The sequence below is a fragment of the Aspergillus pseudodeflectus genome, assembly GCF_044049435.1.
Source record: "Aspergillus pseudodeflectus strain CBS 756.74 chromosome Unknown BJX68scaffold_34, whole genome shotgun sequence".
Lineage (NCBI taxonomy): Eukaryota > Fungi > Ascomycota > Eurotiomycetes > Eurotiales > Aspergillaceae > Aspergillus > Aspergillus pseudodeflectus.
Window position 1 is genome coordinate 342,051 of NW_027263810.1, and position 20,535 is coordinate 362,585.

Sequence of the window (20,535 nt, forward strand, 5' to 3'; positions counted from 1 at the left end):
ACGGCAAGATCGAGAAGGAGTTTGCTCAGGAGGCTTGACCACATCATCGAGAGATGCACTATCAAGGGTTACACTCAGTTACAACTCCGGTCTGTTCGCCTTAGCTGGTGTACTGGACGCCGTAAATTACTTAAAGCAGTATCGCCGAGGCTGACTGGCCCTTGAGGCCAACCCGTTACCTGCCTGGTACGTCTCAGAAACGGTATCGATTGAGGTAACCTACGAAGTAGGTACTTAGAGCAAGTGCTACATGCTTCAGGGATATTCTGAAACAAGAAGCGCAACCCATTGACTTCTACAAAAGTCACGAGGCTGCTTCGTAACTCTACAGCGTGGTTTAGAACAGCTTGGTCTAGGTCCCTCTAGAAGTCTTCCGCATCATGCCGAAATAACCAATCCCTCCTAGCTTTGTATCCCCAGAATATCGGGTTCCTCTCGTCATCTCTGGTAATCCACACATCTCTCTCCCGCTGTGCCTCGCCGTCAGGCAAGTGATATGCATCCTGAAGCACTCTTCCGGCTTTCTGGACTTTGGAAGCTCTGGACTGGCGCAGACCCTGGTACGCTCGGAGTGCCGAGCCGAGATTGGTTTTCGTGGTGCCCTGGAGGACCTTCCGAAGCACAGCTGCGTCTTCGCAAGCCATGGCCGCACCGGACGACATGTATGGTAGCATTGGGTGGACAGCGTCACCAAGCAGGACGGCCTTGGATTTGGGATGAACCCAGTTATCGACAAGATCCAAATCGTACAGCCGCCACTTGAGGAACTCCTGCAGAGAGTCACGGTTAGTGTCGCGTTCGGAATCTGCTACAACATCGACGGGTCTTCCATACCTTGCCAGAGTGCTCAACGAGCTTCTTCACTCGTGGCTCCCAGTCAACGAACCGCCGTCGAAGCTCCGAGTTGTCTGAGATGAGAAGCTTGTTCTCTCCGAATTGAAAAGGTTGGTCTTGCATCGAAGACTCGGAGCAACAAAAGACAACGTTGTATACTTCACCTCCCCGCACGGGATATCCTATGACATGTGCTTCGGGACCACACCATGATGTTACCCAAGGCTGAGATATCAAGTCACGCATTTCCGGATCCGCAAGCAGGTCTTGGCCAGGAATCAGTATGCGGTAGACGATATCGCCTGTGTCGGTGGGTGGCAGTTCGTGCCCTTGGAACTCGGCTCTCGCACGGCTCTGGACGCCTAGAAGGTTGCGTCAGGCTGGCCGATATGCATGATATCCTCCAAGGTTCTGAGCCGCTCTTTTCTCGCGTGACGAGGGATCTTGACTGATCGACGTACCATCTGCAACGACAACGAGGTCTCCCGTTACCCTCTCGCCTCCTTGCACTATCGCTGCCGGTGCATCCCAATCGTACTCGTCCACCCGGCATCCACCCCTAACGCGAACACCAAGGGCCAGAGCTTTCTGCAGCAAGAGAGAATGATAATCGGCTCGATGAACCATCAGATAACTCCCGCCAAAATCTAGTTCCGGTACCCCATGAGGCATATCCGCCAACAGAGCGCCGTTGTCATATCGTAAGAAACGGTTACCGTTAGAGTGCGTTTTCTTGAGGTATGTTGCGTCGATGCCCCATCGGCGGAGGATCTTGAAGCAGTTGGGAGGGATACGCATGCCGGCGCCGACCTCCCCAAAGGTTGTGGCTTGCTCAAGTAACGTTACCGGATGGCCATCAAGGGCGAGGCCGATGGCGGCAAGAAGGCCACCCAAGCCTGCGCCGACGATGACGATGCGGAGATTCTCGCCCCCCTGAGAGGGTTTGGTTTCTGATGAAGCCAGCTGTATGGCAGCCATGATGGAAAAAAAACTTGAAGGTGTCAATGTGTTCCAGGAATGGGCATTTGATTTCAAGAATATGCGCCTGTTCGGCTCATGGTCGATGAGTCAACATTTTGGAGCTCTCGTTCTCCTGGCGACTCTCGAAAATGCCCGAGTCGAGGCAAGTTATTGCTCATCACAAACTGGCGAAGCTCACCTTCCGCGACCCTAAAATGGTTTCACCGAGACCGCAACGTTGAATCGCTTGACGTAGTGAAGACGCGCCATTGGGGTATTCAATGGCGTGCTTTGGTGTCGGCCGTCAACTCTCCGACTTCGATGTTCGACACGTCTCTTGATTATGTTCTGCCTGCAGATAGCAATCTCGCCCTGCTGCTCTTTGTGACCCGGCAGACACCCTGATACCTCCTATCTCATCCGTTCTAGTCCAAAATGCTCAGTATCAATCTTGTTCAGGTCGATCCCGGGTCCTTTACCAAAAAAAGAAAGCCCAACAGCAATGCCTGCGCGCGATGTCATGAGAGAAAGGTCAAGTGCAATCCCGGTATGTACGCAAGGATGCATACGCAGGACTTTTAATGGTCGCTTTCCCCAGGCAGCCGTAGGTTATTAACAAGCAGAAATATAGGACGGCGAAATGGTGGACATGGCCCTTGCAAGGTTATTCAACACGTATCGCCGGCGGTATTTCCGCTAAGGCTAATTTCTTTAATAGAACTGCCTTGCGTCCGGCGAAACTTGTCGGTGAGTTGACTGGTGCAAGACATGCCCTCGCAAGCTGACGAGGATTCACTAAAGGACCCATCTTGACGGTCGATTGAGAGGTAGTCAACCTAACTTGGAAACTTCTACAGAGCTCGTGTATGTCGCTTGTTTTCACATATTATATGTTCTTGTACCCTATGAAGACTGCTCATCCCTGGATGTTTGTAAGGGCAGTGAGCCGGGCGACGACCTTCAATTGTTTCCAATGGCCGTTAATCAATCAGACCTGGGCCCTAACCGGGCTGCATCACCAGTACTCGATGCTTCCTCAGTAGATCCACTTGCTCGCACGAGCATGGAGAACGATCAGGTTGTTACTGATGGGCGTGATGCCCTACAACGCATGGAGTTAGTCGGTGACACTCATACCGATATACCGGTCCCTGGCCGAACACCCTACGAGGAAACATCTCATCAGGATTCGACCTCCTCTTCGAGAAGGACTCAATTGCCGCTCTCCAGCAATCATGCCTTATCAAACTCGTCAACAGTTCCTCCAATGCGTATAGATCGGTTCGAGGCCTACGTCGAGGACAGTCTTGGATCATACGCACCGTCTTTTATGCAGGAGCAACAGCACAACCAGGCACCCGCTAACAGCAACCAGACAGCGAGTCTTTGGCCGAGCGACAACTTGTTGCATAACAAGGAGCCAATCGGCTATTTGCGTCCGTTGGAGGTCAACATGTCCTCTCGTTCCACCCTCGACCTGGAGCACCAGGTTCTCACGCTTGACTCGGCAGACATGGCATACCTCAAAGCAAAGGGTGCTTTTGACCTGCCACCTCGCAAACTGCAGGAGGATCTCGTCGAGGCATACTTTTCGGACGTCCATCCAACTGCCCCAGTGATCAACCGACATGAGTTTCTCTCTGCCTTCTACGGTGGTGGGAGCCCAAGTCCACTCCTGCTCTTTGCCATCTTTACGTCTGGGTCTCGGGCATGTCGACATCCGGAGCTTCTAGATAGCAGGGGAACCAACCAGAGCAGTGCGCAGCGGTTTTACAAGGCTACCAAGGTGAGACCAAATCCTTCCTTGTCTACTGGCCGTTGTGATGCTCTATGCCGCTTGATCAGTAGTTGACAGATTCTAGGCTTTACTAGATACGGGCTACGAGCGGAGTCGGCTTGTCCGCGTCCAGGCATTGCTGCTGCTTACTTGGTGGTGGGACAAGAAGGACGATGGAGGGAGAAACATGCGCTCATGTGCGGTTGATGCGATCAATACTGCGCAAAGTATTGGGATGCATCGATGGTATATTCAAAGAGCCCTGCGATGACCTTTGATGTGCGGAACTGACTTGCTCGCTCAGGAACCATTATCCTAAAAGCGACGTGGTATTGGGGCGCCTGTGGAAACGAATATGGTGGACGTGTTTTGTAAGTGCTCGAGCTTGACCAATCTCGTCTGATAGACGGATTACTCTGGACGTCTAACTTCAGACAGAACCGCGATGTGGCAGTGGCCGTCTCTCACGGTCTTCCCTGTATCATCGCCATCTCCGACTTTGACGTCCCCCCTTTAACTGCAGACGATTTCAACGAGGAGCCCAACGTCGCTGAGCATCTACACCGCTATCCCTACCAACCCGTTGAAGTAGCCTTCTCGATAGAAATCGTCAGGGTTGCCGAAGCGCTGCATCATGTCCACCAGACGCACTTTATTAGGCAGCACCTCGAAATGTCCATGACTGTCTCCATCGCTGAGCGCGAGGCAAATCTGACGTCTTTGAGAGCGGTCGGTCAGGCACCCGTGCCGCCTGGCTCAGAGGGGCTCAAAAGAGAGATTCCCGATGACTATAGTGACAAGGGTCTTCAACTTTGTCGCGACTGGCTTGACCGGGTACCCGACGTGCTGAAGTATGACCTGGACGATATTCAGAAACACGAGTTCTGGCCAGCTTTCCTGCACATTCTGTATTTGTGAGTTCCTTGTGCCCATCCGCCACTCAGACAGCTAAGCCCAGCAGCACAAATATCATGTTACGCTTCCGAGAGAGGGCAGTCTCGCGTCCGGCCCAGGGGCGGGCTGAAGCCGAACGACTCTACTGCCAGGCCCGAGGGATCGCTGCAGCAACCCTGATTAGCAAGATTCTCCGCAACGTGAGGGCGTATAATCATGTCCTCCGCTTCACCGGTCAACTGTACGTCATTCTACAACACCCATCTCCGACGCTGACCAGGAGTCAATGCTAGTACCATCTCGCTCTTCAATTGTCTGATATTCTTCCTCATCGAAGGACAGTCACCAAATGACCACGTCCGCGCTGACGCTCAGGCAAAGTACTCGATGTGTCTGCACATGCTGTATGAGTTCAGTCAACTTTGGGTCAGCGCGTCGCTAGTCCACCGACTGTTTGAGGCCTTGCAGGCCCACATGCAGCTTTCGAGAGGCGTAGCCTCGCCCTTCTTTTATGCGGATCAGTGGGAGTCCCCTCTTCCGGGTCTGCGGGTGTCCAGCGACATTACTGAATCTTACATGAAGCAGTGAGTCGAGCAGGGCAACCGAACAGTCGATGGAATTCTGACATGACGTAGGTTGCTGGCAACCGATTTCTACTACGACGGCAACAGCGTAGCCGGATTGAGTCTCGGCCAGTCGTCAACAAGGCCAAGCACAGAGTTCTCTTCGCCGACCGGGGTGACTCAGTACTTCTTCGAGGATACGTCACAGCCGTCTCTAGATCTGTCCCTACCCCTTGGAGGAGGTGTCCCCGATTCACTGGACGTCGAGCAGTGGTACGCCTTCCCCGAGCCCCCTGAAGTCTGGTCGTGTCTCTCTGAAGCTGACTGGTATCTGCCAACTAGGGTGAACTTTTTTGGTCTTGGTGGGAGCCCGGCGGAGGAGACGAATATGTTTATGTTTCAGCAGAAGGGCACTGGTGCTAGCAGGATGTAAACATGAAGTGAGAAACGACGGCCAGGACACCTTGGACTTACCTTTTCTGGTATCACCGCGAGCCACTGCCTCAATCCCGCAAGGCTTGGTCCTTCCCGGTTACTAAACCAGTACCTGCCATTTTATCTTCCTATGGCACCTAGAAGGATCGATCAGAGCAGCACAGTTCCAAGACAGTAGGCTTATGGATTTGTATTTGGTGTCTGGGTAGCAAAGAGACAGGCTGGAGAGCTGCGGTCGCGAAGGGACGAAGATAGATAGTTACGGAATTCGTAAAGACATCCGGCAGTTTGTAGAATCCTTGAAACAGAACGTCGCTTGTACGGAGGGCAAAGACCACTGGGCTTGAGAGCCAGCCAATGATCTCGGCAACACGGATAGATCGAGGTTCAAACTTCCAGTACCGGGATTGTTGGCACGCGCTACCTGACCGACAGCCTGTGGGGGCACATTGTTTCCCCCGCGATCAGGTCATTCCTGTGCAAATCACGTCATTCCCATCTTTCCAGATAGAGCATCGCCGAAGGTGACATGACTCGTGCCCAGGCACTTACATGGTGGAATTATAAGTATATCTTGGAAATACAACGTCACTTCCATTTGATCATTGTAATCCACAAGCATGGCCTCTTCCGGTGACTCGGGGTTCCTCATCGTGTCCGAGAATCCACCCATCAAAATCTTCTTCGAGGCGACAACAAGGCTTCCTCTGCCTCAGAACAAACCCATCTTGGTCCTTTCGAACTCGCTCTCTGCCGCTACCTGGCTGTGGGACGAATTCGTCGACACCTTCTCTCGAGACTACACCATCATTCGGTATGACACCCGCTTTCATGGTCAATCCCCGTTATCTGCGGCACAAGACTTCGATTACGGGGCCGGGCACACCCTTGATGACCTCGCTGCGGACGTGATCCAGCTACTGGACTACCTCGGAATCAACCAAGCCGAAGCATTCGTCGGTCTTAGCATTGGCGGTGGCATCGGCGTCGTCCTAGCCGCAACACGTCCACAACGCTTCCGCCACTTTCTCGTTGTCGGCAGCCGTGCCCACGCGACACCTGCGGATGACCAGGTGTGGGATGAACGAGTTGCTCTCGCGAGACAAAAAGGGGTCGCGGAACTAGCAAAGCAGAGCGTGGCCCGATGGTTCAATGACGAGTGGCGCGCGGCGCATGCTAAGCTAGCCGCCGACATTACGGCCAAGGTTGGGACGCAGCCGCTGGAGGGATACCTCGCCAGCGTGGCCGCACTGCGGAAGCTGAACTTGTGGCCTCACGCGGGAGCTATCAGAGACTCCGGAAGCGGTGGAAAGGTGCTGTTTGTTGTTGGGGATCAAGATGCGGTCTCCGTCGTGGAAGAGACCAAGGCCCTTGCTGCTCAAACGGGAAGTTCAATGGTGGTTATCAAGGATGCGGGACATATTGTCCATATTCAGCAACCTGGAAGATTTAATCAAGTAGTCAAGGAAGCGTTAGAAGGAAGTGTGGAATAGCTGCGTGGCAGGTTTAGACTTTAAAACGGCTTCTGCGGATGAAAAGGCCTCTACACACCTCTAAATTGCCCGAGTCCTCATTCGATGTAGATTCCGAGACTTCCAAATAGGATGGACTCATTCATCTTGCTTCCCCAGATTTACCTTGGCAGCCTTCTTCTGGTCATCCCAAGCCGTGTTCTGTTTACCCAGCCAGATCTCTCTCGATGCTTGAACCCCATCTTCAAGCTCGGTATACTTGCCATCAGCCACATAAACCGACTTCCCATGATATCCGGAATGCAGTGCCAGGAATGCAATAGCCCGTGCTACGTCTATGGGCTGATTAACTGGCAGGCCATTTTCTTCCCATCTCTGTATCACCTTGGTTGTAAACGGCGTCTTGGTAAACCACGGCGCAACAACATTTGCTCGGATCAGGCCCTCCGCGCTCAAGGTATCGCGCAGCGAGCGCACTAAGCCAATGACGCCGTGCTTGGCCGCGTTGTAGACTGGGATTCCGGGAGTGTCGAGGTAAGACGCCGCCGAGCCCGTAAGTACAAGAGAACCCGGGATGTTGAGGCGTCGGAAATAGCTCAGCGCCAGCTTGGTCGTGTAGATGGCGCCACGAATGTTGACATCGAAAACGACGAGCGTGGGCGCTTCCAGCTTATGCCGCCGGTCAAAAGTGTCGACAAAGACGTCCTCGGCGCTCTCTCCAATCCCGGCATTTGCGAGGACGATGTCTACCCGGCCATACTTCTGGGTTGTTTTCTCGAAGATGTTGAGCTGGTCGTCCCAGCTGAGAACCGAACCGTGGAAGAATTGAACATTCCTAAGCAGATGAGCATTTCACAGCCAGCAGAGAGATTGCGAGACACATACCCTCCTAGCTCGGCCACCAGCTTTTCGCCGGCGGCCTTGTTCGTGTCTAGGAAAGACACCCTGGCACCAAGTCCAGCTAGAAGCCGCACCCTGTGAATGGGCCGAGTCAATCAATCATCGTGGAATTAGGTACCAGAACAGTAGGACTGATACGTACGTTTCTGCTCCAATGCCGGTTGAACCACCTATAATTCTGATCAGCTTCTAATTCGCACAATGGGCAATCGCTTGGATGGACTAACCAGTGAGAATAACGACCTTGTCTCGCGCCTCCTCAAAGACTGGGCTGTCGACGGATATATCCACGGAAGTCATGGTAGAAAACCTCAATGTGGAGAGGCAAGTTGAACTCGAAGCTTCAATCAAGTAGGTGGGCGACGATTTAGAAAAGTCCAAATTGACTTCGCGATTCTCAAATATTTGAATATCAGCCAGAAATGCCGTTGGAGATGGCGAATATTGACCCTCGGCGTTGTCATTCACGCATTGGCTCATGTCAGTGGATCTGTGCGTCATGTCGTGGTGTGGCTTGATCAGATCGGCGATGCCCATTTAGGTATGGCCCATGCTCTTGCGCTAGGCCAATGAGAGATGTCGCGTGTTTTGGGGTTTGAGACGGCCTCCATTGACGTGATCGACTAGTAGCCTACTACTTGGCCGGCGGAAACTAAAAGACTGGGCTATGCGGACCGACGAGATCCCCGAGTCACCATCTCCCATTGCACCAAACGGGCAAGCACTTCTAGTCTCCGGATTTTACAACGCACGGGCATCATGACAAGCAAGAATTGGGTAACAGAGGAAAGCGGCATCCTCGCCAATCACTATGTCAACCAGCCCAAGCCCATCCGAGTCATAGTCCTGGGCGCCGGCATCGCGGGCATCGCATTTGCCTACAAGGCCAGAGAGCTTGAGAATGTTTTTTTCCAGATTTATGAGAAGAACTCGGACGTCGGAGGCACCTGGTTTGAGTCGAGATATCCTGGAGTATCTTGTGATGTGCCTGCTCATAGTTATACCTTTACTTGGGAAGGGTAGGTGACGGCAGTGGACGGCTCCCTATCCTCTCGGTCGTATAGTCGTTAACTTGTTATGCTCCAGGAACCCGGACTGGACCAAGTTCTACGCAAGCGGCGACGAGATCGAGGCATTCTACCAGCGACTTGCAAAGGAGTACGGTGTCTACCAACAAACCAAGTTCAAGCACCAGATCGAGGGTGCAGTATGGGATGATGAAGCAGGCCTCTGGAGGATAACCGTGAAGCATCTCGAGACAGGCGAGTCTTTTGTTGATTCGGCCGAGGTGTTCGTCAACTGCGGAGGAGTTCTCAAGTGCGTAGGCCCCCCAACACACGCCGCTTTCTATACAGAGATTTAATACTGATACGATGACGTACTTGGGTAGCAATTGGCAATGGCCCTCTATTGAGGGCCTAGACAAGTTCCGAGGGGCTCTCGTGCACACTGCTAACTGGGATGATGGGCTCGACTTGAAGGGCAAGCGAGTGGCCGTCATTGGATCAGGGGCGTCAGCCATACAGGTGGTGCCGACCATTCAGCCAAGTGAGTTCCGCGAAGCGCAAGACCTGCTTCGGCATCCCTCTGGCTGGTCAGGTGCGGTTTTATTAATCTCTCCCGTAGTTGTCCAACAGCTGGTTAGCTTCCATCGATCTCCCTCTTGGGTCGCCGCCGAATTTGCCGGCCAACTCGCCTCCCAAGGCCGCAACACGATCTACACCGAGAAGGAAAAGCAGCGATTCCGCCAGGACCCCGAATATTTCCTCTCTTACCGCCGTGAGATTGAGCATGGCATGAATGCACGCTTCCCCGCCTTCTACCGTGACTCGGATGCGCAGAAACTGGGCATCGAGAACGTGACCAAGTCGATGCGCACGCGGCTCGGTAACGATCCGGAGCTGTGCGAGAAACTCATCCCCAAGTTTCCGCTGGGCTGTCGACGAGTCACGCCGGGGCATGGATACCTCGAAGCTCTCACGGCGGGTAATGTGGTTGTTGAGACATCACACATTGCTCGGATCACCGAGACGGGAGTTACGACGGTAGATGGCAAGCTCCACGAGGTGGATGTTATTGTCACAGCAACTGGATACGTCGCTTCATTTGTGCCCCGATTTCCTATTGTCGGATTAGAAGGCCGGGACCTGCAGCAGGAGTGGACCAAGAAGGGTGCTCGGGGGTATCTCTCAGTTACAGCGCCAGGAATGCCCAACTACTTCTGTAAGTCGGTCGCTTCTCTGGCCCTAGCTACAGAGTTGCGTAACTCGGTTTGCTAATCGGTTGGTGAAAATGCAGCAACCACTGGTCCGAATTCGCCCATTAGCAATGGGTCCTTGATTCCAGCCATCGAGCATCAGGTGGACTTTGCTCTCGCATTTATCCGCAAGATTCAGACCCAATATCTACACCATGTCGTTGTAACAGACAAGGCGACAGCCGAGTTCAATGAGTGGAAAGATGAGTTTATGAAAGGCATGACATGGACAGGTAATTGTACTAGTTGGTGAGTTTCTCCCTCCGCAGACCGATGTGATGAGGAGCAAGATGGATGTCAGTATGGGAAATGCTCATGCTCATCAGGTACAAGGACGGTACGGTAGATGGCACCGTTATTGGTAAGTAACAGGCCCTGAGTCTACAATAACTACGCACCAGGACTGACGTGATTTTTCGCAGGGCCATGGCCGGGATCTGTGAACCACTTTCTCTCAATTTTAAAACAACCCCGATTCGAGGATTTCGAGTACAGGTACCGCTCGCGGAATCGTTTCAGATACTTTGGGGATGGGCGGGCTGCGAATGAGGCTAAGGGCCAGCCTTTGGGTGCCTACATATCTTAGCATTTGATAGAACAATCGCACAATAGAGAATACTCTTGCTTCACTCGCATTTTGAAACCCAAGTGATAAGACCTCAATAGGCAAGGCCTCTACGGCGCAGTAAGACTACCAACCGATTTAACCGGGTCATTGAATCGCGACACACTTGGCTCAACACCGAGTTGGAGAACATGTGCCCTTAGTCTAGTCCCGGGTCAGGATAGTGGGGGCCCACTCGCTCGGCGATGCTCAATCGGGAATCGCCCAGGTTTGACCTGGGTCTTGCGATAGGCCCCTTGACTTTCTATCACTTCATCTCGTCCTCGTCGGTGGTCTGGACTGGTTGTGATGATTCTTGCGTGATTGCCAGCGGCCTGGATCTCGACACTTCAGGACTCGGCGAATACCACTTTAAAAACATGACGAGGCCACCAGCAAGCGACGTTTTTAAACTGGAGAGAAGCTGAGCTCGTTAGAAGAATATCCTCACTCTTCACTAGACCGACGACAGGGCTATCGCCACCAATATAAATCCGCATCCGTCGATTCTCCTTGGCCGCGGGCGCCCTCAAGAATGGGTTTGTGGGTTCTGGAACCGAAGTCATGCGACAAAGTCCCAGGGACTGTCTACATCGAACGCGAAGATGAGCAGTCACGCATCAGGACTGCCCATCTCAAGATGGGTACTGGCCGTCATGAGGGTGTCATTCTGGTGCCGCAGCCATCGGACTCGCCCAACGATCCCTTGAGTACGTAGTATGACCCCTTCGCCGCTCAGATTCCTTTCTCGGTCCAAGATGTGATACTGATAACGTCAATCAGACTGGCCAGAGCGTGAAAAGGTCTTCCATAGCGTCTTCCTCGCCATCGGCAGCGGCCTCTCCTCTGGAACCGCCTTCTTCCTGAATCCTTCCCACGGCGTCATGGCCAAGGAAATCGGCACCACGGTCACTCAGCTCTCCCGCTCAGTCAGCTTCTTGATGCTCACCCTCGGCATCGCCGGTATCCTCACGACGCCGCTGGCACGCATTTACGGCAAGAGGCCCGTCTTTGTCGGGCTGGGAATCATTGGCATTGTTGGATACGGGGTGATTCTCGCGAACCCGCGGGATATGCGCTACATCTACGCTGGCCGCTCTCTCTGGGGTGCCTGCGTCGCCGCTCTGCAGTATCTTGTCAGCTCCAGCGTCGGCGACCTGTTCTTTGTCCACCAGCGGGGCTTCCATCTCGCCCTGTGGCATTTTGGACTCTCTGGTGGGAATGCGCTGGGTCAGGTCATAGCAAGCCAGGTTGTGCAGGGGCAGAGCTATGTTTGGGCATTCCGATACGCGTAAGTCTCCCCCATGGGCATCATCATTGGGATGGCTCCCAACAGTCCACTCGGTTTGGGTGCAATCCCGCTGACCGTCCCCTCCAGCGTAATCTTCATGTCAGCGTACATCTTCCTCCTCTTCCTACTAATTCCAGAGACAACCTACAATCGCCCAAAAAAGTTTGACACGGACGTCCGCGAGGTTCTAGCAGACGAGGCAGACCCCGCCGGTAGCCAGTTGCCAGATGACGAGAAATCCCGACTCGGAGCTACAGCTGTCGTCGACGCTTCCGATGCCGAGAGTGGCAGCACACCCGAGAGACGCAAGACCTGGATTCAAGGCCTGAAGCTCTACAACGGCCGCTTCAGCGACGAAAACTACCTCCGCGCTATCCTCTCACCTTTCGTTACGATCATCCTCCCGGCAGTCCACTGGGCCGCATACTCATACGGCCTGACCGTGGCCTTTGCCGCAGCGATCTCGGTCTGCCTGGCGCAGATCTTCACGGTGGCTCCCTACAACTTCTCGACCGGCGCCGTCGGACTAACAGCGCTCTCCCCGTTTGTCGGAAATATCATCGGCAACTTCATCCCCGGTCCCGTGGCCGACTGGCTGGTGACGTACATGGCCCGCAAGAACGACGGCATCTACGAGCCCGAGTTCCGCAACATCCTCTGCGTGCCGGCGCTCGTGGCGGGCGCCGCAGGCTTCTGGGGATTCGGCTTGTCGATCCACTACCGCATCAACTGGTTTGCCCCCGTCTTCTTCTTTGGCCTGTCGGCGTTCGGCGGCGCCATCATGTCGTTGGTCTCGAATACGTACTTGCTCGACTGCCACCGCAAGTACGCCCAGGATTCGTATGCCGCCGTGACGTTGATCAAAGCGGTCTCGACCTTTGCCATTTCCTTCTTTGTCAATGACTGGCTGGCCAAGTATGGGCCGATCAACGTCTTTTTCATCATTGGTTCCATCCATGTGGTCGGTTGCCTCTACGGGTTGTTTCTCTATGTATATGGCAAGAGGGTACGTTTTCATCGATTCCAATTCCTTGGCTCGGATGTCCTTGCAAGACTAACCCGACGGCTTGAGCAGCTTCGCCTTGTAATCCATCAGTCTCAATCAATCCAGAAGCTCCTTCGCTGGTGTGGAAATGGCGAGTAACGGCGAGAGAAACCGGTAGTTCCTGAAACATACTGGGTGGTTAGTTTGTCAGCCGGGCAAAGACGGTCTGCAATCGGATCATCGTCGGTCCAATCAGGAGAATGTTAAGATATTCCTATACAAGGAGACCTCTACAGGCCTTCACATTGACAAATCAGAAGGCCTTTATTCGTAGTTGAAGTTACCGTTGATTTACCACTGTGAGCGCTGAGCGAGGTTCTCGATATTAGTTTACCTTTTGCATAGCCTCTAGTACTCAGGATTACCTGGCGGACGCAATAGCACCACATTATTTTTTAGAACTGGCAACCGTAACTCTCAATTGAGTGTCGTTTCCCTCGTTCATTCGCTCATTGACGCGCAGCGCAGCCGGGGGCAAGCCATGGTGGCAGGTCAAGATCGCTTGCGCTAGTGGCCGTACCACAAATATGTAAACATCACTGACAACCAAAAATACCCATTTAGATACTAGAATCAATCAATCCTCCACTTGTCCATGGTTCTCTCAGCCCCGAATCAGCGTCATCAGCCTGCTGCGACTCAAGCAGATGCCACAGTGCTCATGTGTATCTGCCAGCTCTCCATGAGACTCCACGGATAGAAGCAAAGGACACATTAATGTAGACGAGATATTGCTACAGCGTTAACGTTATCAGCTCCAATGTCCAAGTCCACAGCGCACTTCGCTAAATCTGGTAGACATGACCATCTATGTCTGATCCTCCCATCACAACTATAACACTGCTGCCATGATAGAACATATAACAGGCTTGATCTGTCTCACCTTATACACCGCGTAGTAAGACCAGATGGGGCTAGACAGCATTTGCTCATCCGCGGTGACTTTCATCCCACTCGGCCACAAGCTGCCCATACACAGAAGCAGACTCGAGCTCCGGAGGCGGCGTCAGCCCTTCGGACTGCTTCTTAATAAACTGTCGCACCTTTTCGCTGCGCGGTGTCACGGAACACTCGAAAGGTGCGAGCGCAACCACGAGTGGGGATGGGACTTGGGACACGGGATGTGTCAGCGATGAGCACCAACGGCGCAAGTGCTGTTGCGGATCGAGGGCAGCTTACCTGTTTCTAGCCGAGGTGGGCCGGTGGACGCTGCCGAGATATCAAACCCCCAGAGGATACGACTTAAAACAATGTAGAGGCTGGCGTTGGCAACCTGTTGCCCTGGACAGGCCCGGCGTCCAACCCCAAAGGCGAAATGGTTGGACAAACTCGCCATTTCTTTGGCACGCAACGGATGGCCTTCACGGAGAAACCGCTCGGGGAGAAACCGATGCGGTTCCTGGTAAGAGTTGGGATCGTGGTGGACGGCGTAGGTATTCGCCATGACGGTGGCGCCCTTGGGCACCCTGTACCCCCTGTACACATCTGCCTCTGTGGTAGCATGCGGCACAGCAAGTGGGCTGACGGAAGCCCAGCGATGCAACTCCTGGATAAGAGCTTCCACGTAGGGCAGGTTCGGCCGGTCCTGCCACTCGGGCAGTCTGTCTGGGCCGACGACCGCATCAATCTCTTGCTGGGCCCTCTTGGCCACGTCTGGAAAATATATCGCCGCTCGAAAGAACCATTGAACCGAGGCGATGGTGGTCTCGGACCCGGCTGAAAGAACCTCGGCAACGATGCCCACCGAGTCCACATGGCTCCAGCGTCCAACATCGGGATCGTCGAGGAAACGGGCCAGGAAGCAGTCTTGGGCAATGCCCTTCTTGTGGCGTTCGTTCATTCGATCGAAGAACAGGGACCAGAAGCTTACCCAGCGGCTGTGCATCCAGTCTGCTCTCTTCCTCCAGGGGGCAAGGGCCGGAGGTAAGTAGTCCAGGAAGGAGAACCAGTCTGTGACCCATACTCCGGGTGAAATATCTATGTGTCGATGGTCAGCTCTACAGCTTGAAGTACTGACTGGGAAAACGTACGTTGCCAAAAAAGAATCATCTCCTCTCGAATCCTTGTTGGAACGAAGGAGTCGGAATTCTCAAAGCGTGCACCAAGTCTACTCATCACGTTGCATTAGATGCGGACAGACCACACATGACCTGCGGCACTCGAAAGTCGGGAAAGGGGAGAAGAGATAGGACAGGAACGTACAGCATGCTAAAGTTGACGCTGCTCGCGTATCTTGCCGCCTCCTGGAAAAACGTCTCCGGTTGATTCAAAAGGTTAACCAGAACAATCTTGCTCTCATAGTCTTGGTATGGCTGGAACATCTTGGTGTTCTGCCCACTCAATAGCGACTGCAAAACCCTTCTTCTGTCCTAGCGGCATGGAGTACTTGATTAGCATCAGAACTGCGCAATGATGGGCGAGGCACCTACTTTCCAAGGCTCGCCGTAGGGCAACGCAACACCTCTGGAATCCCCAGTCACGCGACGAGTTTGTTTTGAAGTCTGAGGTCTCGAGTTGTACAGTGCGCCCTTTTTATTAAACAGCTCATCAAAGGCATGAGCAGAGCTGACGACGAATACAGGTTGAGTACCGGCATGGTAGGAGAAAAAGTCGCCGTATGTGCGGCTCCATCCAGACAGAATGAGATGGAGGGCCCCTTCCCGGAGCTGCCGCAGGTTCCCAACGAGGGGGAAGCCAGGCGGGCTGGGTGGCAGGCCCTTTCGGTGTCTCCGCCGGATTAGATAGGCCGCAATGGAGAGTACAATGGCCGTCCCTATGATGGGAGACATGGCAAGCGGAGGATCGTTCTGCAAGCAACTTAGTTCCTCGCCTTGGCTGGGCCGGTTTTGATGTCAACTTATATCACCATCTGCCTTTCGCCGCAGCTGCGGCTCGGTGGTACCCAAAAGGGCTTCAAACTGTCGGGACCTAATTCTGGCAGTTCGGCGATGTCTCATTCCAGGTACGCATCGCATCAAATCACGTCATTTCTTTTAGCGCCGCAGTCCTGTAGCTGCGATCTGAGGTTCAGGCAGCTCCATCGCCACCTCGAGGCCTTTGTTTGCTGCCCTTGTGGTGTGCTGCTTGGAGTGGAGCCCCGAGCTCATGATAACCTTGACCTGATCGCCTTGGATCGTGAACGGTTCGGAGTCTATAGCCATTGACAAACTCTACTCAATGTGCCTCAAATCTGCTTTATAACATCGAAAATGCCTGTCTCCGGCATTTGGGCGGAAGTCTCTAATTAATGGATATCTGCTCCCGTGGCTCTGGGATCTAAACCCGGCTTGCCTTCAGATCACACCTACCACTATACCTACTGCTAAGCGGAGAATGAAGTCACTACTAGCACTAACATTCCCGACTATAGTACCGAAACCGTTTGGGACTGGGAACGACGCGCCCGACAATTGGCCCAGGTTGAGGTCCTTGAATCCAGCGGTGCAAAGAAGCCCATATCACAGGGACTGAGTCCTGGTGCCAGCGCTGCTTGACCTGCTCGAGGAAGATCAGCTCGAATTTAGCTTCCCGAACTGCAAAAGCGTTTTATCGCCTTGGTGAAAAGGAGCTCTCGGAATGCGGGATGCGCACTATGGGCCCGAATTGATCCAGGCAGAGCCTTGATCCGGAGGTGAAGGCTTCCATTGGCCAGAAGAAGCAAGGTATTTGACATTGTGAACAATCCGTTCCAGACGGACGGCGGTCAGCAATCAAGCTCGACTCCGGGCCGATCATAGGGTCTTATATCTTCCCCTCACCTCACGCCAGTTGGGTTTTAGAATGGACTGGACTGTGCTGCCAGGGCTGACGCCTGTTGACGATCACACAGTCGCCGCAGAGGCCCGTGCGTACAGCGGACCTCTCACGAGGGTCTTATGTTGGCTTACATCGTACCCCTTGATTAGCCAGTTATTTCCGTTTCTTGGAACGACAGCTGCTGCATTCTCGGCCGCTACTGCTACACTAACCAGTCTCAGCCTCTGCCCAGCAAGAGCCGCACGATCGAAGCCACTTATTCGCCACTGAGCATACTAGATCTGGTTGCTAGGTTCAGATGCAGTGGCTGCACGAGGGTCGTTTACCGTCGCTGTTCAAATGGCACAAGCGACAGAAGAGACATGAGTGAGCCACTCCGTATTGACCTTGGGTTGGAGTAACAATGCGTGGGTGGAATCCTAGAGATGAGGGAATGCTTGTGGTATGGAGACCGCAATCAAGACCCAGGGAGGCCTGTATGTTTCACGCCATATCATTTAATTTTGCTGTGATGATACCCAACTTCGATATCGTCACTTCCTTTCGAAAGCTCCCCGGGTCTCCGTTCCTCGTACCGCGAAGCATGAGCGGCCTCTTAGCCGATCACCCTGATCATCCAGTCATGTGTGATCCAGGTGAGCGTCGCGCGACCCTCACCCCCCACTCAGCTTGTTCATCCAGGTCGCGCGCCTTCATTATGTAGAACAAGAAGGGTAATGGTCTTGGCATCTCTAGTTTTCTGCTCCGTAGGCTGAGATACCCCCGGAAAGAGTCTGTATATTCACTACTCCCAGTCTGTTGTACGCCCAAAATCATCAGTACCAAACGGCTGAGGTCTGTCTAGATAGATGTGCAAAGTCAAGGGTAAAGAGTCTAGGAAGCGGATCTAAAGTCCAATATCTTATTTCTCTGGTCCGTCGTGGTGTTGAGGTACTCTTCTTTTTCCTGCTAGCTGTTAAGGATGTTCTCGAGATATTGTTCTGGGGGTTTTTACATCGTCCGTCATTGCATTCCAGATCTTGTCGGGCTGCTTGTTCCTTCAGACGTAGTAGCCCTTGGCAAATAGTTACAGAGCGATATTTAGGTAGTTGATTCCGATCAAGACGCGGTTACCTCGTCGGCCTGATTCTATTAGTGCTTGCTTTCTGATATTAGGGTTAGACGTACACTGGGGCTTGCCGTCATCGCAGTAGACGTTGGAGGTGATAATCGACTGCAATTAGACCATCATGCTAGGGTTTGTTGGTGGTGATCCTTTAAGACGGAATGGTTACTCACTTGTACACTACAGCTGAAACAGTCCTGGTGCGAAACCAACCTTTTAGTCGCCACCATGCCTTTGTCTCGATGGGAGATGGGGCCATCTGGAAGATGGACCAGATGCCATTGGGCAGGGTGATCAAACCCTCAATTGAAAGCCTAGGCTGCCAGATGTGCCATCTCAGTATTAGAGGATTTCTTACAGCCATCTCCATCCTTCCTGTCCGTGAGCACCACGCAGGTGGAGGCACCGTACGCAATGAGCGGGGAGATCACATCAGTAAGATGATTGGTGTTAATAGGTTAGAGAGTGAGTGGTAATCTATATGAGAATGAACTACACAATAAAGTATGAGGTATGCAATCGAACACGAGACTAAAATTAAGAATGACTACATGTATCATGATTACGATATTATTAGCTTTGTTAAATAAGACCCATATCCTGATTCATGCAGTCTATCTGTCACCTGTATATACGCTCAAGTACGGTTCGTCCCACTATACAACAAGCTCACGAATAGTCCACTGCTGCTTCATAACATCATCCAAACAATCCCAACCACCTCAAGCCCTTATCCCACCCCTTTATATACCCCAGTATCCTTGACCTACAACTTCCCCTGCCCCGACACAACCACAGTCCCAACATCCTCACCTCCGCTCCCAGTCTCCTCGCCCGCCCCATCAATCCTCTGACCTCCCTCCTTCTCCTCCTTTCCATCCTCCCACTTCTGTAAAGACCGAATCACAAGCGCCGTGACAATCAAAATCGAACTCATAATGCAGCCCGTGATATAACCCTTCCGATACTGCGGCGCGTCTACCTGCTGCCAGACGACCTGCGGAAGCCAGGCTTGGAACACATATGCGATTTCATTCATAGATCCAACGGTCAAGGCCCGTTCTTCATTGTCCGCAGAGCAGATTTCGTGCGCCCAGCTATCTTCTTATCAGCACTCGTTTGTTTTTTTCGAGTAGAATGGAGAAGTGGGGGGGGGGGGTGTGTGGAGAGAAGGGAAACATACGCCATACACATCCCACTAAGCCCATACCCCGCCGCAGACATAATAAAAACCGTCCACTTCCATCCCCTTGGAATATCCCACACGGCTAGCGACCCATAACAGATAATATTAATTGCCCCGCCCACGAGAATAGGTGGCCACCGGCGGCCCTTGAGGAAGGAATCTGACGACCAGGCGTACATGAGTGTCGTGATGACTTGCACGGCATTCGCGGTTGTCGGGTAGGCGTTTATTTGGTCAATTGTGTAGACCGGGTCTTTGGATGCTTTTAGCCATTGTTGGAAGGTTGGTGCGCCGCCGTTGGAGTTGTTGAATACCCTAGATTTTCACATTAGTTTTAACTCGATGTCTGTGGCTGTGCGTGGTGAGAGGAACTCACAGGTACAGCAGTGTGAGAAGGTAGATATGCCACGAGGTGAAGATCTTCTTTAGTTTGGCTCTCGTGTACGGTCCTCTAGGTTGTCGACCTTCAAGCTGCATACGTTTCTGGGTGAGTTTGACTTCTTCTTCGGACAGGTACCATGGTTTTGCGATCTCCAGGACGTCGGGCAGGAGCCAGTAGCCACTCAGAGCGATGGGGAGAGAGATAACGCCATCGATGATGAATAGCCTAGATTATCGCAGTCAGCACCGCACCTGTACATGCATACATTTGAGCAACTGGATGGGCTGGTTTGTACCACTGCCACCCTTTGAATCCTGATTTTCCATCCAGATTGTATACCGCGGCCATGAGGTACCCCGAGAACATCGCCGCGATACCACCGCTGCTGTGGAAGATGCAGGAGCGTTTCGCAAGTTCGTCTTTGCGGTACCAGGAGCCGATAAGATATTGCATGCCAGGGTAGAATGTACTCTCCGCGAGGCCTGTACGGCGCGTACGGACTCGCGTTGTACGTCCACTCCAGCCGCCACTGCCCCGGGTCCAAGAGGACAGCATACTCGGTTGGTGCGGGGACAATGGCAACGTTGGTGCCGAACTATTACTACTTTTAACTACCTTAAATAAGAGTTAGCCTTAGCTTAAGTAGTTAATAGCTACTTAGTAAGTACTTACATGGCCTCTATTAAACTTATAGGTAGTATGCCTTTATTATACTTGTCTGACTCAACACATAAACCCACCTTAAAGCTAACCTAACCTGCTAAAACATGGGTTAGGTCAAAAAAAAAATGATAATTTATAAACCTATAAATTAGTCTATAGGTGTCAGAGATCACGGGCATTGTCAGCCAATGGATCCGCTGTGCCGCAGCTAGCGCTGTGACGACTACGGAGGAATGATGCGCCGCGCCGGTCATAGCCCTGACTAGGATGCCAAGAGTTACGGTCATAACCGTCCGAGCTATCGACTATGACGACTCTGACAAGGAACATAGCCAGCATAGCTGAGGGCTATGATGGATATGATGGACAGCTAGTATTTAAGGACACTCGTTAACACTTGTAATTAGTTTT

The 20,535-nt window shown here is 52.8% G+C and overlaps 8 protein-coding genes across 8 annotated transcripts; 4 read left to right on the plus strand and 4 right to left on the minus strand.

Moving 5' to 3' along the window:
• Positions 1-362: 362 nt before the first annotated feature.
• BJX68DRAFT_277228 (salicylate hydroxylase) lies at positions 363-1,812 on the minus strand (the record flags this gene model as incomplete). Its single annotated transcript, XM_071048290.1, has 3 exons — positions 363-770; positions 835-1,196; positions 1,296-1,812. The coding sequence occupies 3 exons, from the start codon at positions 1,810-1,812 to the stop codon at positions 363-365; spliced, it is 1,287 nt and encodes a 428-aa protein (XP_070897012.1).
• A 955-nt stretch (positions 1,813-2,767) lies between these two features.
• Positions 2,768-5,461, plus strand: BJX68DRAFT_268937 (fungal specific transcription factor domain-containing protein; the record flags this gene model as incomplete). The annotated part of the gene is made up of 7 exons (XM_071046222.1): positions 2,768-3,580; positions 3,657-3,817; positions 3,876-3,942; positions 4,010-4,485; positions 4,533-4,706; positions 4,759-4,986; positions 5,101-5,461. 7 exons carry the CDS (start codon positions 2,768-2,770, stop codon positions 5,459-5,461), a joined length of 2,280 nt encoding a protein of 759 aa, XP_070897013.1.
• Positions 5,462-6,083: 622 nt separating this feature from the next.
• On the plus strand, positions 6,084-6,956 carry BJX68DRAFT_268938 (Alpha/Beta hydrolase protein; the record flags this gene model as incomplete). Its single annotated transcript, XM_071046223.1, has 1 exon — positions 6,084-6,956. The coding sequence occupies one exon, from the start codon at positions 6,084-6,086 to the stop codon at positions 6,954-6,956; it is 873 nt and encodes a 290-aa protein (XP_070897014.1).
• BJX68DRAFT_241503 (uncharacterized protein) lies at positions 6,782-8,298 on the minus strand (the record flags this gene model as incomplete). Its single annotated transcript, XM_071040849.1, has 4 exons — positions 8,063-8,298; positions 7,978-8,005; positions 7,821-7,910; positions 6,782-7,770 (listed from the first exon to the last, which is right to left on the minus strand). Coding segments are annotated over exons 1-4 (884 nt in total), but the record flags the coding sequence as incomplete, so codon positions are not given.
• Positions 8,299-8,594: 296 nt separating this feature from the next.
• Positions 8,595-10,678, plus strand: BJX68DRAFT_277229 (flavin-containing monooxygenase; the record flags this gene model as incomplete). The annotated part of the gene is made up of 7 exons (XM_071048291.1): positions 8,595-8,854; positions 8,922-9,152; positions 9,226-9,383; positions 9,462-10,058; positions 10,134-10,341; positions 10,419-10,453; positions 10,515-10,678. 7 exons carry the CDS (start codon positions 8,595-8,597, stop codon positions 10,676-10,678), a joined length of 1,653 nt encoding a protein of 550 aa, XP_070897016.1.
• A 553-nt stretch (positions 10,679-11,231) lies between these two features.
• On the plus strand, positions 11,232-13,131 carry BJX68DRAFT_268941 (major facilitator superfamily domain-containing protein; the record flags this gene model as incomplete). Its single annotated transcript, XM_071046224.1, has 4 exons — positions 11,232-11,406; positions 11,480-11,987; positions 12,075-12,993; positions 13,063-13,131. The coding sequence occupies 4 exons, from the start codon at positions 11,232-11,234 to the stop codon at positions 13,129-13,131; spliced, it is 1,671 nt and encodes a 556-aa protein (XP_070897017.1).
• An 830-nt stretch (positions 13,132-13,961) lies between these two features.
• On the minus strand, positions 13,962-15,821 carry BJX68DRAFT_268942 (cytochrome P450; the record flags this gene model as incomplete). Its single annotated transcript, XM_071046225.1, has 5 exons — positions 13,962-14,140; positions 14,212-15,009; positions 15,063-15,139; positions 15,235-15,401; positions 15,462-15,821. The coding sequence occupies 5 exons, from the start codon at positions 15,819-15,821 to the stop codon at positions 13,962-13,964; spliced, it is 1,581 nt and encodes a 526-aa protein (XP_070897018.1).
• A 2,838-nt stretch (positions 15,822-18,659) lies between these two features.
• Positions 18,660-20,016, minus strand: BJX68DRAFT_268943 (major facilitator superfamily domain-containing protein; the record flags this gene model as incomplete). Its single annotated transcript, XM_071046226.1, has 4 exons — positions 18,660-18,990; positions 19,077-19,394; positions 19,456-19,686; positions 19,727-20,016. The coding sequence occupies 4 exons, from the start codon at positions 20,014-20,016 to the stop codon at positions 18,660-18,662; spliced, it is 1,170 nt and encodes a 389-aa protein (XP_070897019.1).
• Positions 20,017-20,535: the final 519 nt, after the last annotated feature.